We start from the raw sequence: 16,088 nt of genomic DNA, 5'->3' as shown, positions 1-16,088 counted from the left end.
CAGGGTAGAAATAAAAAAATAATAATTAAGAAAAAAAAAAAAAATGTAAGCGCCCCGTCCCTCCGGGCTCGTGCACAGAAGCGAACGCATGCATAAGTCGCACCCGCATATGGTGTTCAAACCACACATGTGAGGTATTGCTGCGATCATTAGAGTTAGAGGAATAATTCTAGCACCAGACCTCCTCTGTAACTCTAAACAGGTAACCGTTAACATTTTTTAAAGCGTCGCCTATTGAGATTTTTAGGTACCAGCTCGATCATAGGACCACAACTAAAGTGCACTGCTTGTTTCAAACAAACGGAATGGAGGGGGAAAAGGAGAAAGAAACAAAAAAGATGACATGGCCATCAAGTAGTGGATTGTGTATGGATTATTTTTGAAGAATAAAGACGCAGTTTAGTGTCACTTTAATCATAAGACAAAATACTTTTGAAAATGTTGAAATGGAAGCTGCTATTGCTTGACGTTTTTTCACCTTCTGTCTGTAGAACAGCAACAACACTTTTATATTCCCTATGAGTGCAAATCACAGGCCTGCAGGCAGCATGGGGCCTAAGAGCTGGAGAGTGGCCACTTCCAACAGAAGCCCCCCTACATTAAATGAGGCATGCCAGGGTTTAAAACCAAGCTTAAAAATACATTGAAAACTGTTTAAGAATTTTTAGGGTCTATCATTTTGTACTCAGTTATTTTCCAGCAGGGTATCCACTTGTTAGCAAATTTCACAAATAAAACAAGGATTCTGATTGGCTTCTTTGGTTAACAACTTACAATTTTGTGGTCATTCTTTCATCCAGATTTTTTATTCAGCCCTAGAAGTAAAATGTTTTCTTTGATATGATTGAAGGCTTGTATAATTTTCTAGGGATCTGATTGATCCGATAATTGCGAAATCCTTGCTTGGCTAGGAAGAGTAAATGGTGGACACCAGGAGCTCTTGCTGTAAACGAAGGCGCTCTTGATTGTGGGCAAAGACAACAAAGTCCTATAAATAATTTTTCATGGCAGGAGCCTTCTCCTGGGGAACAGTACAGTTCATAAGCACTTTCACAAACAGGCCGGGCGAAATGTACAGACCACTATATTGAATTATTTTACCAACAAATCTGTCACTCTGTCGGAGACTGCCAACGTTGCAGGGCTTAATAAACCCCGAGAAACCTCTGGTTACTGCATTATGTGTTTTCATACCTGCTGTGGGTCTTGTACACAAGCTCTGCTCAATTCTTTCCCTTCTCTGCCTTAATTCTCCATAAAAATCATGCAGTAAAAATATGAAAGGAGGGAGATAATAATATTTTAAAAGAGCATGGTTTAGGAACAGAACACTTTTATTTCAAAGTGCAGTTGTCAGAGGGAACTTTTATTTTTTTTAACAAATATTTCTGACTATTAAATTTATGTGCATTTTGAAAAGATGGTATTCCCGTATATACTAAAGTATAAGCCGACCCAAATATAAGCCGAGGCACCTTTACCACAATAAAACTGGGAAAATGTATTGACTCGAGTATAAGCCTAGAGTGGGAAATGCAGCAGTTACTGGACCCAACTGGATGACCACGAGACCCGAAACAGGGGCTGTTGGCATCGTGCAGGGGCTGCAGACATGATACAGGAGATGCAGGGCTGCGGGCATAGTACAGGAGATGCAGGGCTGCGGGCATGGTACAGGAGAATCTCCTGTACCGTGCCCGCAGCCCTGCATCTCCTGAAGAGATGCAGGGCTGTGGGCATGGTACAGGAGATGGTACAGGCATGGTACAGGAGATGGAACAGGAGATGGTACAGGCATGGTACAGGAGATGGTACAGGCATGGCACAGGAGATGGTACCGGCATAGTACAGTAGATGCAGGGCTGTGGGCATGGTACAGGAGATGATATAGGCATGGTACAGGAGATGGTACAGACATGGCACAGGAGATGGTACAGACATGGTACAGGAGATGCAGGGCTGTGGGCATGGTACAGGAGATGGTATAGGCATGGTACAGGAGATGGTACAGGGCATGGCACAGGAGATGGTACCGGCATGGTACAGTAGATGCAGGGCTGTGGGCATGGTGCAGGAGATGATATAGGCATGGTACAGGAGATGGTACAGACATGGCACAGGAGATGGTACATGCATGGTACATGATATGCAGGGCTGTGGGCATGGTACAGGAGATGGTATAGGCATGGTACAGGAGATGGTACACACATGGCAAAAGAGATAGTACAGGCATGGTACAGTAGATGCAAGGCTGTGGGCATGGTACAGGAGTTGGTATAGGCATGGTACAGGAGATGGTACAGACATGGCACAGGAGATGGTACAGCCATGGTACAGGAGATGCAGGGCTGCGGGCATAGTACAGGAGATGCAGTGCTGTGGGCATGGTCGCCCGCAGCACTGCATCTCCTGAGGAGATGCAGGGGCTGCTGAGGAGTCTCACTTACCTTTCAATGAGGCGTCTTACATTTAAAAATGGCACCGCCCGGCACCAACACTTAACCGTGCATGTGCCGTCTGCCCAGGAATAGCCGAACATGTACAGGCTTTCCCGAGCGGCGGCGTTGCATGCGCACTTCACCGGAGAACAGGTAAGTAGGACCCTCACTCGAGTATAAGGCGAAGGGGGCTTTTTCAGCATAAAAAAAACATGCTGAAAAACTTGGCTTATACTCGAGTATATACGGTATTTAGCACTGCTATCTGGTTTTTGTTGGGATCCGCTCTTAGTGAGATCCCCCCTCGATTCCTGTCATGGTGTCAAGGGTTTTAGCGGGTGGGGAGGGGGTGGGATCTCCAACAGGAGCACAGACAGAAATATATATATAATTTCCAAATTGGGCCCAATTAGCAATTTTCACTCCCTGGTGTCATGTGACTCGTTAGTGTTACAAGTGTAAAGGGGGCAGAGGACACTGCTGTGACACACTATGTGCTGTTATTGCCGTCTTTTTATTGGGAGCATGATAGTTTTTTTTTTTTTTTTGTGTAAAAAGGCGCCGCCTAGTGACCCCTGGCCAACCCCCCCACCCAGGATCTTTGCTTCCTTCCATGTTGCCTAGGTAGATCTCAACCTCTGAAAGGTAGCCTGCTCCTGCTTTAGAACCACTTTAACTGAATCTGAGAACCACAAACTGAAAACGCTATTTCATTCACTTTTCATATTCAAGGTGAACTCACCCATCCATCCACGTCTCCACGCTTTACTTTGTTGAGGAATTACTTTGAAAAACACCCCCCTAGCACTTTTAGATATGTCCATCCAGGGCAGATGATTCATAAAGTATTTACTTCCTAGAACCCATCTACCTTTACCTCGGGCATGCAGACAGGAGGGCGTGCTTAGCTAAGAAAACCCCTCCTCCAGATGAAAGAAAAAAAAAAAAATACCCAGAAAGACTTCTGTGATGTATGACATAATTTTGGGCTAGGCCAGAAATCGGGAAGCAACTGATGAAATGTAAAAAATATAACATAAAATATTATAAAATATAACTTCATATCTATTTACTAAGCCTAGCAGCATAAGCATTAAAAATAGTTAATGCTAATTAAGAGAGTTTAGTTCTGCTTTAAAGCGGAGTTCTGCCTCTCCCTCCACCCCCTCCAAAAATTAAAAGTCAGCAGCTACACATACTGTAGCTGCTCACTTTTAATATTAGGACACTTACCTGTCCTGGAGTCCAGCAATGTCCGCAACGCAGCCAATGTTTCCATCGGCTGTCGGTTGCTGCTGCCGCCATTGCCGGTAAGGGAACCCGGAAGTGAAGCCTTGCAGGTTCACGGGCGGGTCCCTGCTGTGCATGCGCGAAGTGCGCTGCGCATTCCTACTGGCTGAGCGGCGGAGGAGGGGGGGCGAGCTTCCGAGGGACGGCGCCGCGGTGCCGTATCCCAGAAGTGGGGAAGGGTACCTGTCAAAAACAGGTACCGTTCCCCCCTCCCCCCTGAAAGGTGCCAAATGTGGCACCGGAGGGGGGGAGGAAACAAAAGAGCGGAAGTTCCACTTTTAGGTGGAACTCCGCTTTAAGTAGGACTGGGAAAGACTTGAACCCCTTTCATGCTTTTTGGTTGTTGTTGGTGCTCCTGTTACAGATTTCTACTTCACGTTCTGTCTCATAAAATCATTGTAACCAGAGCGAAAGTAGGAGAAAGTAAGGAAAAATCTCTCTAATAGAGCATCAGATAGCAGAAAAAAAACCTACTGGGGTCTAAAGATGACCAAAGGTTCACACAGAAATTCACAAAGAATTGTTGGCAGATTTTTGATCCAGGGAATAGCCTTAAGCCTCGTACACACGCAACAAATTTCCGCTGACCGCTCGTCCGTCTTTTGTCCAGAGTGGTGTCTGTTGGTTGGAATATGCTCTAGACTGCACACAAATTTTCCCGCACGACAGAATTCTACTTCAGAAGTGATGTCATGTGTTGGATTGCTTTCTATGTGTTCTTTCATCTCTGAGCATGCCTAGTCTTGCTCATAAGATTTTTCCCCATCGAAATCTGTACTGACTGCACGAAAATTGGACGTGTTTTGACGGAGGACAAAAATTTTATAGCCTGCACACCAGGATTTTTTCAGCCGAAAAGTCGGAGTCGGTTGTCGAGAGCACCATACTAACAAGCCGAAAATCGGCAGATCAGTCGTCGGACGAAAATTCCCGGCCGAATTTCCACTCGTGTGTACGGGGCTTTAGGGCAGTTGTCTCCAAACGATGGCCCATGGGCCAGATGTGGTGCTTTGCTTGTCTTTTATCCAGCCCTTGGGGCACTATTCCTTCCAATGATATGAGACGGTATTCCTCCCACTGACACCAATGGTGGGGTACTGTTCATTCCAATGAAGCCTAATATAGGGCACTATTCATCCCACTAATACTACTGAAATTGGCCATAGTCTGGCCCTCATCAAGTCTAAAGGATGGTATACTGCCCTTTGTTTAGAAAGTTTGGAGACCCCAGCCTTGAATCTGCAAGAATTTAGTTTTTTGTTGTTTTTGTTGGTTGAACTAGCTGGACCTGTGTGTATTTTTTCGACCCGACAAACCAAATAAGAACATTCTGTATTGCCATCATCAGGTCAACTAATTTTGTTTGAAACCCCTAAAATTTTGTTCAGGCCTGCTACTAGAATGGAATCCCAAACTTATTAAATAGGTTTCATTTTAATATGTACATATTTTCCAGAACGAAAACCACAGTCATACTTAGAATTTCGTTTAGGAAAAATTTCCATCCTGCTTCTCCAAATTTCTTACCTGAAGAAAATACCGCTTTTGGGTTTCCTCTTATACAGAAAATGTGATGAGACACAAATATACTGGTATAGGAGGGAAGGATAGGGGTAGATAGGGGGGCCATCGCGCATCGCTTGCGTAAGAGAGCAATGTGTAAGGACTGTACATTCACAAGCCAAGTTCAGGACAGATCTTTATGCATGCTGCATCTGCTTCCTTTGCTATTCTAAGTATAGGTTTCACACATTTCCAGTGAATGGTCCTGACATCATTGCCTGAAGGCATTCTCCTTAGACCGCATCACCTGATAGCTCCAGCACATCCCTAATGGCCTAACTTTGGCATCTGTCAGACTGAGTAAAGCCAATAGTCAGACATTTCAATTGGACAGAGAGGGATACAGTTTTTTAAGAATTTTATTTTCCGGCTAAGTTTACTTGGGTCAGTGCGTGTTTTGTCATGTTCAGAGGAGGTAGCTTCATAACCAGCATCAAAGCAGGCCACAAAGTCCCTAGGACACCTAGGAGCTAGGGATTATCAGTGCAGAATTCCCTTCTGTGAATCTTTTTTATGACTCTTGTAAGCCATTTGCAGGAGTGAGCTTACCGTTGCCATTTCCTGCCTCCGATTTTTGGCTACCCAGCTTTTTGAGCTTGTGCCTATAGGCGACAGAGGCAATGAGGGACCTTTCCTGGTTATAGCTAACACCTACCAATTTTTTCCTAGCTTTGGTAGAAATACCAGTCATATTATTATATAATAATATTTGCATATTGTTAAACATATTGCTCTACTAACATGATTCCTGATGTAAGTCCGTGTCTTTAGCACCAAAGTTTGTGTGCCTAAAGGATCCAATTATGTCAATTTGGCCAGTGCTTTAAGTGGCCCAAAAGAGGTGCCGGTACTCTATTATAGCCTATAAATTTTGTAGCCCCCCCACCCCACATCAGGGTCCCCACAGAGCACCCCCCCTGGCTTAAGCTGGGACTCCGGAGCAGGGGGACTCACTGGTGGTGACTGATCTGGCTCTGGAGTGGGAAATATTCTTGGGGGGGGGGGGCAATTGAGGGCGCAGATGTCCAAAATGAGCATACTGGTACGCTAAGGCGCACGGAGAGGTGGCTGTATGCTCGAGCCATATTTCGAAGTGGCGGTACTGAGTACCAGTGCATACCGGCCCACTTAAAGCACTGAATTTGGCCTAGTAGATTGTTGGAAGCCTATTCAAAAGGGCCTAGAAAGGAGATGCATTTACCTGATCCCCTGCATTGATAGGCTGGTCCCCGGAGCACATTTTGGCCCATGCTACAGCGGTTTACGTCTTCAAGACTAATGCATGGCCCATAGTCCTTAGATATAATAACACAGAGGGACAGTGCACCATCGGAGCATAGGGGAGTGCCTTTTGCCAGGGTGAAAGAATGGGTAAGTGTTTTAATTTTCCCTAGAATAAGCGAGCACTTAACCCTTGCAGCACAGGCAAAACCCCCATTTCCAACATCTCAGAAGCTAAAGTGAAGATTTTTATTGTGTTTAAAAGCTGAAGTTTAATCTGCTTATATTTTGCCCTACCATGTTTCCCCACTCTGCTGAATTGGCCAAAATTCAAGCTGTGGGTGACTTTGTCAACACCACTTGGCTCAACAAAGGTTGACTGAATAGTCTAAGGAGCTGGGTGGAAAATTGTTTGCCGAACAGTGAATGAATGCATCCAGTTAGATGAAAACTAGATAATATGATATAAACAAACTTGTTGTTTTCCTAGTATCTTAAATTATTTTCTGGGTTCTGCAGCCCGGAGACTTTATAGAGCTTTGACTGGGATAAAGCCTCTATTCCTAGGTCCACATCTTACTAGATAGCCAGACCTAACTATTAGTCTCAGCTGCCCACAGACCTTTATATTTGTCAACTGACTGATGCTCAGGGCTTTCTTTCTTCCGTGGGAGCTTGCTGCTGGGTGAAAAGGCTGAGTGCTGACAAAACACAAAAAGTTGAAGGATTGCCAGTTTGTTGTGGGGAACCCATTAGTGAGCACCCTGTTAGTAATGAACAGGAGAGAGTGGCGTCGGCTTAGTGTAGCAATAGATTTAATAGATTACAAGTAACATAGAGACTCACTTTAAGGTAAGGGTAAAACCGTGTAGTACGGAGAGAGTTCATCTGTTTCCTGGTGGGTGCAGCGCAGAGTGGGAGCAGAGTAGGAGAAGTCTGTGGCAAGGGTGGTTATGGGCAGCTGTGGCCCGCAGGTCAGCGGCAGTGGAGGACTCGCAGTCGTGTTTCGGCTTCTGGCCCGATGACGTCACATCCGGTTAGGAGGGAATACAGGAAGTGCGCGTGTTCGGAGCATCCATGCTCCTTCGTCAGGCTGTCAGGTTAGTTAGCAGATGAGAGAAATATTTTGTTTTGTAGGTGAACTTGCTGAAAAGCCCTCCTGCATTAAGCTTGTGTATGTTTGATGCCTTGCTGAATAATAGCGCATGTTAAACCTGCATAGACTCTTCCACAATGTCCCTGTTTCTTGTATGGTTACCACTGCCAATACCAGTTGAGCCTACCCCTTATGTTTAAGCTATTGTGCTCTGTAAACAACACAGGAGCAAAGAAGAGTCTGGAAAACATGTGAAGTGAAACTGATCACCAGTCTCACCAGTTGGTTGCGTATGATTATACAAACTCTTCATATGCAACAAGAACCTATTTTATCTCTAGTGTGGTCCAATATGGTACGTTAATGCACACAAATTGCACTTGGGCAGTCTGTTAATTTAAATGAGCTGTCAACCCAGAACAGTGAATTCTACAAAGGTACAATAGTGCACCGTGGTGCCCTGGGTGGGCTGTAATGCTGCTAAAACACACACATTATAGGAGCTCATATATACAGTATATTTGAAGTCATTGGATGTTTGTGACTGCTGTGTTTTTTAAATTATAAGACATTACTTTTGAACCGAAGGTGGTCAGAATGCCCTCTTGAAAGCCTACTGCACCTCTTCAGTCAGAAGGCAGCCTTATTTTCCCTGAAATGTGAAAATTGTCGATGAGTGATGTTCACGTCTTTGTGCCATTAATAAAGTTGGCCAGGACAGAACAGTGCCTGTCTTACTTGACATCACACCTCTGATTATTCAGCAGCTTTTGTCAGCTGCTTCATGACTGGTTTTTGCGGCGGCCATTTTGTGCCTATTCTTTCTTGAAGTTGGATGTGTTAAAGTTGTAGTTTTTCGGAGAAGTACTAATCCCCCCGCATCCAAGGGACTAATAGTACATAAGATTAACCTCTTTCCTGTCAGAATATTAAGATGCAGAGAAATAATCCTCTCCAGCTGACAGAACAGGAGAGCTCGGAAATCTGACAGGAAATTGTGCCCTGCTTCTATGTAAATCAGCACCTGATGTAACTTCTTTATCATTAGAACAAATAAAGCTTTTTCTGCGGGCTGAAAAACAGGAAATATCTTATTCTTTTTGAGGAAAATACTTATGCTGCCTTTGCTTGGCCTCCATCACATGGGCCTTGAAATGCGTACCTCGTGTCTGGGATGCATAGGTATGGGACGCAGGCCGTCCCATACATGCCTATTGGGACACAATGGCTGCACGGACACAGTCTCTGCTCCCAATATGACATCTGTGTATGCCACACTTGCACCCACACAGATGTCAAATTAGGAGAAGCGACTGTGTCCGTACTACCACTGCGTCCCAATAGACCTCAGTGGGACTGACCTCATGGGAATGACCTAAACACCTGTGCATCGCTGTGCGGGTAAACCTGGTCCTAGCATGGGGAACACAATAAAATGCTCCATGTGAATGACATGTCTGTGTGAATAGACATCTCCTGATGCGCAAGCCTGAATACCTAAACTACAGAAGCCAAAGGATCAACATGGCAGGCAGGCCAATGTCATTTAGTCTGCATTCATGTCTCAGCAGACATTGTACAAGTGTTTTTGCAAGTGTGTCCAGCTACAGGTATTTATTTCCTGGCCAGGGCAAGGGAAGGAGAGCAGTTCTATGGCAGGTGAGAAGTTCTTCATGTCTAAAAATGTGAAAAAAAAAACATTCATATCACGCATTTACAGATGCTCCCATTGAAGTTCATGTACATGTATTTCTTTGAGCATACGGCATAGAGCGCAGGGCAACTAAGCGTACACGTGTGAACAAGGACTATTTGATACAATGGGACTCTACATGAGGAGCATAGTCAGGCATAGGGAAACGAGCTCAAGTGCAGCTGATATCCCCTGTGTCATCCAGCCTTGGCTGCAAGGGAGAAGAGAGGTCACTCAACAGCGACTGGTAATTCCTATGTCGTTGGGACGTTACGCATAGGCTCCTATGGCTCATCCGTTGTCAGTACATCCTCCACTCCCCTGCTGCCTCTGCTGGCTAACGCAGGGGAGCCAGATTACGTGACTGGTCTGCAGCGACCTGAAAATAAGTAGGTATACAGATCTTTCTTACACAGGTTAGTCAGAATAGGTGTTAGGAGGGGGACGAAAGCACTTTTAGGAGTAGTTAGTTTTTTGCCTTGAATTATACTCTTCAGGTTGAATGAAAAAAATTAAAAGTCAGCAGCTACAAATGCTAAATAAAAGGACTCTTTCCTGTCCTAGAACCTAGCGCTGTTCTCACCTGGGCCAGTTCTTCACCGTTCTTTGGGTCCCTGGCACCAACATGTTTGCTATGGGAAGCTAGCTGTGACTCCTTGCGGCTTCACAGCCTGCCTTAAGCAAAGCTCCATCTAAAAGAAGAAGCTCCACTTGTCTGCCTCCACCCCCCCCCCCCCTCCGCTTCCACATTTGGCACCTTTTGAGGGGAAGGGGGAGCAGCAAACTCAGCCAGAAGTTTGGCCCCCCTCCTCCTTCCCCTGCAGTTGGCCCATTCACAGGATGCAGTGAGCTTCAGGCATGCACAGTAGGGAGCCGGATGCTGGTTTCCCATAATGGAGATGGTGGTGGCAGCACCCAATAGCCGTCTGAAAAATTGGCTCAGGTAAGGACTCGCTGGATTCCTGGACAGGTAAGTGTCATAATATTAAAAGTCAGCAGCTACGGTATTTGTAAGTCATTTTTTTCTGAAGGAGCCTGTAGCTCTTCTTTAACAACTGCGCATGCACGAGTTATGCTGCACTTTGTGAATGGACCTGCAGCCTTCTGTGACGTGTCCCAGAAGGCTGCGGGCAAAGGGGGAGGGGGCCGAAAGTGGGAATGGGTACCTGTAATTAATGGTCAATACTGCACTTAGAGGCGCCTTGTGTCCTTCATACATTTTACAGAGCTGCTTCTCCTCTCAAGTGCTGCCCAAGTGCATGCTGACAGGAATCACCTTTGGATCCAGGGCTCAGCCCCACGGAAGCGCCCATATTTTCCTCTATTGGTACCTGTAAAACCCGCTCCCCTCAAAAAATAAAATAAAAATGTAGCCAAAAGTGGGATAGAAAGGGGGAGGGAGGCAGAAAAGCAGAATTTCCCCTTTTGGGGGAAGTTCCACTTTACGGTTTGACATGTTGGGTATTTATTTACTTGGCACAACGTAATCTTTTATCTTTTAATTTAAATTTAATTGCAATTTTTGAGATTAATAAAGTATTCTGAATCTGAATACCCAAAAAAATATATAAAATATATATACATTTTTTATTTTATTTTACAGTATATCAAATATAATATTTAGAATAAAATATCTGAAAATAAAACATTTGTGTGCACTTAACATTAAGGAATATGTACAGAAAATTTGCACTTCATAAACTGTTGTGCTAATATCTTATGACGTAAAACATTTAAACTACCACCATTTTATTTTCCAGTGTCTCTGCTTTCAGGAAATATTTGATGTTTGAAAGGTTTATCTAATCTCTAGGCCTAAAATTATTATATTTTTTTTTTTTACGTGCGCAAAACAATGGCAGCGGAAGGTTTAAAGCTTAGGCGAAGTCCAGGCGGGAAATAGACAGTCAGACAGAGTTTGTACTAGCAGCCTCCATTTTCACAGTCTTACCTTCACTTTCCTGTTCTAGCAGTTGTGCAGGGGGCTTTAATATGATTGCACAGTGTATTGGGCTGCAGAGTTTGATCAGAATGCCCTTAGTAATGACACACCGTCCTGGTAAGACACGCCCCCTCTCTTCTTCTGCAGTAAGGGCCTTGTCTATGGCAGGCCATACACGATGCAAATTTTCAAAGAATCCGTCGATCTATAAACAAAAGCGGCTCTCGCGTACTGTATGTGAGTGTACCATCAATAAGATTCGAAAATCACACTTCCAAACACTATTTTTTGTGCCAGTATGGAAAGTGATGCAATGTTGTTTTGACCTTTTAGCCACACCTCTACTTGACACACCCCTACTGCACTGTGTTTTGTTAGGTGAAATCATACAACTCCCCCCTTAATCATACAAAATTTGGCCAATTTTCACAAAAAAAAACAACATGTTGGATCAGTCAATTTTGGCTGTCGTACAAAAACCGCGTGTCGCACATAGAACACTAACAATACGAAAAACTATCGATTTTACGTTCGATTTGGATTTCTGTTCGAAATTCGCATCATGTATAGCCTGCCTATCTCTGCCAACATAGAACTCTGAAATGGGAAGGCGAAAAAAAAATTCCACTGGAAGGAAATGCATTAAAGTCAAAACATACAGCAGTACAGAAATACAAAAAACACGTGGGACTTTAATTGGGCTTTAAAGAAGAGGGCTTAAAGAGTGTTCCTTTAAGAAAATAGCGCCTTAGACAGGACTCTCGGCTCAGCTCAGCTCATTACGGGAACAACAGTGGCTGCAGAGTTTGCTGTTGCCGTAAACATGGGGATTCATTATAGGATTAAAATATTTCCACATCGATTTTCCTGTAGGTTCCAGAAATCTTTCATGTCCATCTGCTGTGACTGTAATCTCTGAGATATTCTTTTGTTTGTATTGCAGATAATTTGGAAATGCCAGTACGTAAAACGATAACTATAGATATTACTCCAGAAGGTATATTTCTCATATTTTCTGATTGCCGTTTGCTAGCACCAGCCAAAACTCAGCCGATTTCTGTTCTTGCGTTAATACGGAAATGTTCATTTTGGCAACCTTGCTTCAGCGGAAAATTATGACCTGATGTTTTTTTAAGCCTGATTTTTTTTTATTTTGTTTTATTGCGGACGCCGTAGCTTTGGCTTTTTCTTTTTTGCTTGTTTATTGCTTGGTCTTCTTTCGTTTAAAGCTCTATAGTCCACTGGTTGCGGGGACCTGTTTTCTAAATACAGTGGATGTAGCCATAATGTGGACACTAATAGTTGAACATTTGAAATCAAGCACACCATTTATCGTACTCTTGCTCTACCCATGATGTTTCCTTATGCAGGCCATAGATGGTTTGAATTTTGGCTGGTTCAATAGGGACCGGAAAAGATTTGATCCATGTATGGGCAGCCTGATTTTTAACCCAAGTCAATTCATTGATCGATTTTGGTACAACCAGCCTGTTGGATTTTGAACGCGCGAATATTGCCAGCGGCTATAGCAGCTAACAACATTGATGACTTTGCTAAATATAGGCCAATAGAATGGTGCTAGAATAGATTGGACATTAGGTAAGCCATAGATGATGTGATTTTCTTTCTTTCAATCACGGGTTGCAGGAAAGAAAATTACTAGATTCCCCTCATCAACACAGTTCCTCATGCGGAGCTATTGTGTTCTCCCGGCAGGGACTATTTCCCGCGCCAACCCTGCCACCCTGCCAGGAGAACACCAGCATGATGGACTGTGTTGATGGGGGAATCTGGTAATTTTCTTTCCTGCAACCCACGATTGAAGAAAATAAAATCACATTATCTATGGCCTACCTTAATGTCAAATCTATTCTAGCACCATTCTATTGGCGCTTATTTAGGCAAAGTCATCAATGTTGCATTTTACGACCAAACAGTTAACAGCTGACCATCATAACTATATGAGCTGTTGACCAACCCATTCCCAAACCATAGACATTGTGATGGAGCTATACCATCCTCCATTCTTCAGGGAAGGTTTTCTACAAGAGTTTAGAATGTGCCTGTGGGGTGCCCATTCAACCAAAACAATGTTTGTGATGCTGCACAAGCCTTGGCTTGCAATCGGCATTCCAATTCACATAAAAGATATTAGGTTTGAGGTTAGGATATCTGCAGGCCAGTTGAGTTCCTTTACACAAAACTCTTCACTCCACGTCTTTTATGGAGCTGGATTTGTGCACAGGTCACAGGTGTGCCCAAACAGAAAGGGACCTTTTTCAAACTCGGCAAAAGGTTGGAAATGCGCAATTGTCTATAACAGCCTTTCTCAACCTTTTTAACATGGAGGAACGCTTGCAGAAACTTCTGGAACTCAGGGAACCCCCTGCTAAAAGTTTCTATATTTACGTCCCACAATACTTTGGTGTGATGGTCAGTAGGAAGAAGAATCCCCCCTCCCCTTACAGATAGCTAAAAAGATCATTGGTGTCATTGGTTGCTTATCTGAGAGGCAGAAATTGCTCATTGCTAAAGGACCTCCTAGCAACCTATGTAGGAGTCCTAGGGTTCCACGAAAACCCTGGTTGAGAAAGGCTGGTCTAAAGTGTCTTTGTACGCTTTAGCATTTACAATACCCTTGTTTAGAGGGGTGTTGACATGCTTTTGGCCATACTGTATATTTTTATGACCCTTTATTTAGGATTCCTAGGGTTACACCGAACCCTGGTTGAGAAAGGCTGGTCTAAAGTATCTTTGTATGCTTTAGCATTTACAATACCCTTCACTGGAAACACCTAAACTTGATTGTTTGGAGGGGTGTTGACATGCTTTTGGCCATACTGTATATTTGTATGACCCTTTCCTTTGATTAGTCAAGATAAGTAGTATTCTTTACTACCCAGCACTTCGGCTGAAATTATTGGCAGTGCACGTTGCATGTCCATGTCCAGATATGGTTAGTTTGGGGGTGGAATTTGGGCAAAACCATGATGAAGTTTTATGTTCTGTATATCATTTGGAAAGCCTGGGAGCTACGCTACCAAAATAAGGCATGCTGGGTTGTATGCTTGAGTAGAAGCTTGCGACTTCCCAGGGACATAGCATGCGTCTTTTCTCGTTGATGCTTGTTTTTTCCTTTCATACTGTTTAGATCGCAGGTCTTCTTTAAAACTGAGCTTTCCTGACAAATTTCCCAAATGGCTACATGCTTCTAGAAGGAAAACCATTGTCATGACGTTGTTTAAATTTGTTGCAAACACAAAATGGGAATAATCTCACTTCCACACTAAAAAAAGGTGAAAGAGTTCATAGAAGAGTTCCATGACATCCTTGTGCTTCTGTAGAGAACGTGGAGCTCTGACACGACCTTTAATATTTCATTTAATAAGTTCTCATTTGGAAGAAAAAGAAAAGAAAAACATCCATCTAGCCAGCAATTACAAGTTAATGTCACCTGATTATCTAAATATGCTTTATCGTCATTGACATTTTTTTAATTCCAGAAGGTTATTTTTGGCGCAGAATCGATGACACCGTCAGTTATACGTTGTATTTATGGTGACATTTTCAAATAAAAATAGATGATAAAAAAATCGCATCACTGCTCATTAAAAGAGAATGGGGAATTGAACAAAACAAACAAACACCTATTCTCACCTAGGTGATTACAGCATTGGTTTGATGCTGCATCTGTTCCCCAACGCCTCTAAGACGGCGAAATGATCAAACATCGCTGATCGCTCAGTTCACAGCCTCCAGAGAGCCAGAGACAGCCAGGTACTGACTCTATTCTCTGCCCCTCCAGCGCTCACTGGAGCACCTGGCTGTGAATGAGCTGGCTCAGTCTTCTCGTGGTTTGCTGAGAGGCTGAGCCAGCGTCTGGTCCAGGCATCTTGGTGAATCCTGATATTAAAGTCGGGATTGACCCGTAGCCTGGACTGACTGAGTGACATCAGCTGACAGCAGACTTTGGCTAAAAATGGGTCACGGCAGTGCAGGGAGGTTACCCTCAGGAGAACTAGATTGTTAGATTATGCAAGTAGGACACCACTTTTCTCTACATTTAAAGCTAAATTCCACACAATTATACAATACACAAATTAATGCAGCTCTGTATTCAATGATACATCATTAAATTATTATTTTTTTTAATGCAAGCAGTGGAAGTACCTGCATTTGATATAGTATCCGTGTCTTGCAGAGCTCATGCTGAGAGAGGGGGAAGCAGCACACTGTGCCGCAGTGCTTATGGCTAACAAGGGACATGCAGATAGGATGAAAAAAGAAACAGGAAGAGCGCCTCTAAGTGCAGTAGTTTAATAAGTACAATGCACACAATAGTAAACTCACATTGAAGTCAGGGCACGTGATGTCACCAAAGGGTGGAAGGGAACACAACGCATTTCAGAGCATGGGCGATGGCCATACAGGGCATGTACGCTCCTTTGTCAAGTGTACGTGATGATGAGCAATAACAAACAGATATAGTCTAGTCCGGGGGCGTGTAAAGAAGTCTTAAAGGGGCAATAGGATTACCTTAAGGTGACACTTGACAAAGGAGCGCGCATGCCCTGTGTGGCCGTCGTGCATGCTCTGAAACGCGCTGTGTTCCCTTCCGTCCCTTGGTGACGTCGCGTGCCCTGACATTTAAGTTCAAGCCTCTCCCTGCCACCAGCCTACCTGAAAGACCTAGTCTCACCTCCCACTGACGTCTTGGCCCTGCAGTCTCGGCTACACCGCACCAGGATCACTTCAATGTGAGTTTACTATTGTGTGCATTGTACTTATTAAACTACTGCACTTAGAGGCGCTCTTCCTGTTTCTTTTTTTACTTTCATACATAGA

General features: G+C 43.9%; 1 protein-coding gene across 3 annotated transcripts in view; it reads left to right on the top strand.

The window, feature by feature from the left end:
- The window catches only part of CADM3 (cell adhesion molecule 3), a 715,770-nt gene that overhangs the window by 395,417 nt on the left and 304,265 nt on the right, over nucleotides 1-16,088 (top strand). The window contains exon 1 of one of the 3 annotated variants that reach the window (XM_082275535.1): nucleotides 12,190-12,240. The exons of the other annotated variants lie outside the window; for them this stretch is intronic. Coding sequence (XP_082131661.1) covers nucleotides 12,198-12,240 — 43 coding nt within the window. The 5' untranslated portion in view covers nucleotides 12,190-12,197. Of the gene's footprint in view, nucleotides 1-12,189; nucleotides 12,241-16,088 lie in introns of those variants that run through there. 3 annotated transcript variants of the gene reach the window in all.

The sequence above is a fragment of the Pelophylax lessonae genome, assembly GCF_965119305.1.
Source record: "Pelophylax lessonae genome assembly, chromosome: 13".
Classification (NCBI taxonomy): Eukaryota; Metazoa; Chordata; class Amphibia; order Anura; family Ranidae; genus Pelophylax; species Pelophylax lessonae.
This window is presented reverse-complemented; position numbering and strand designations above follow the sequence as displayed.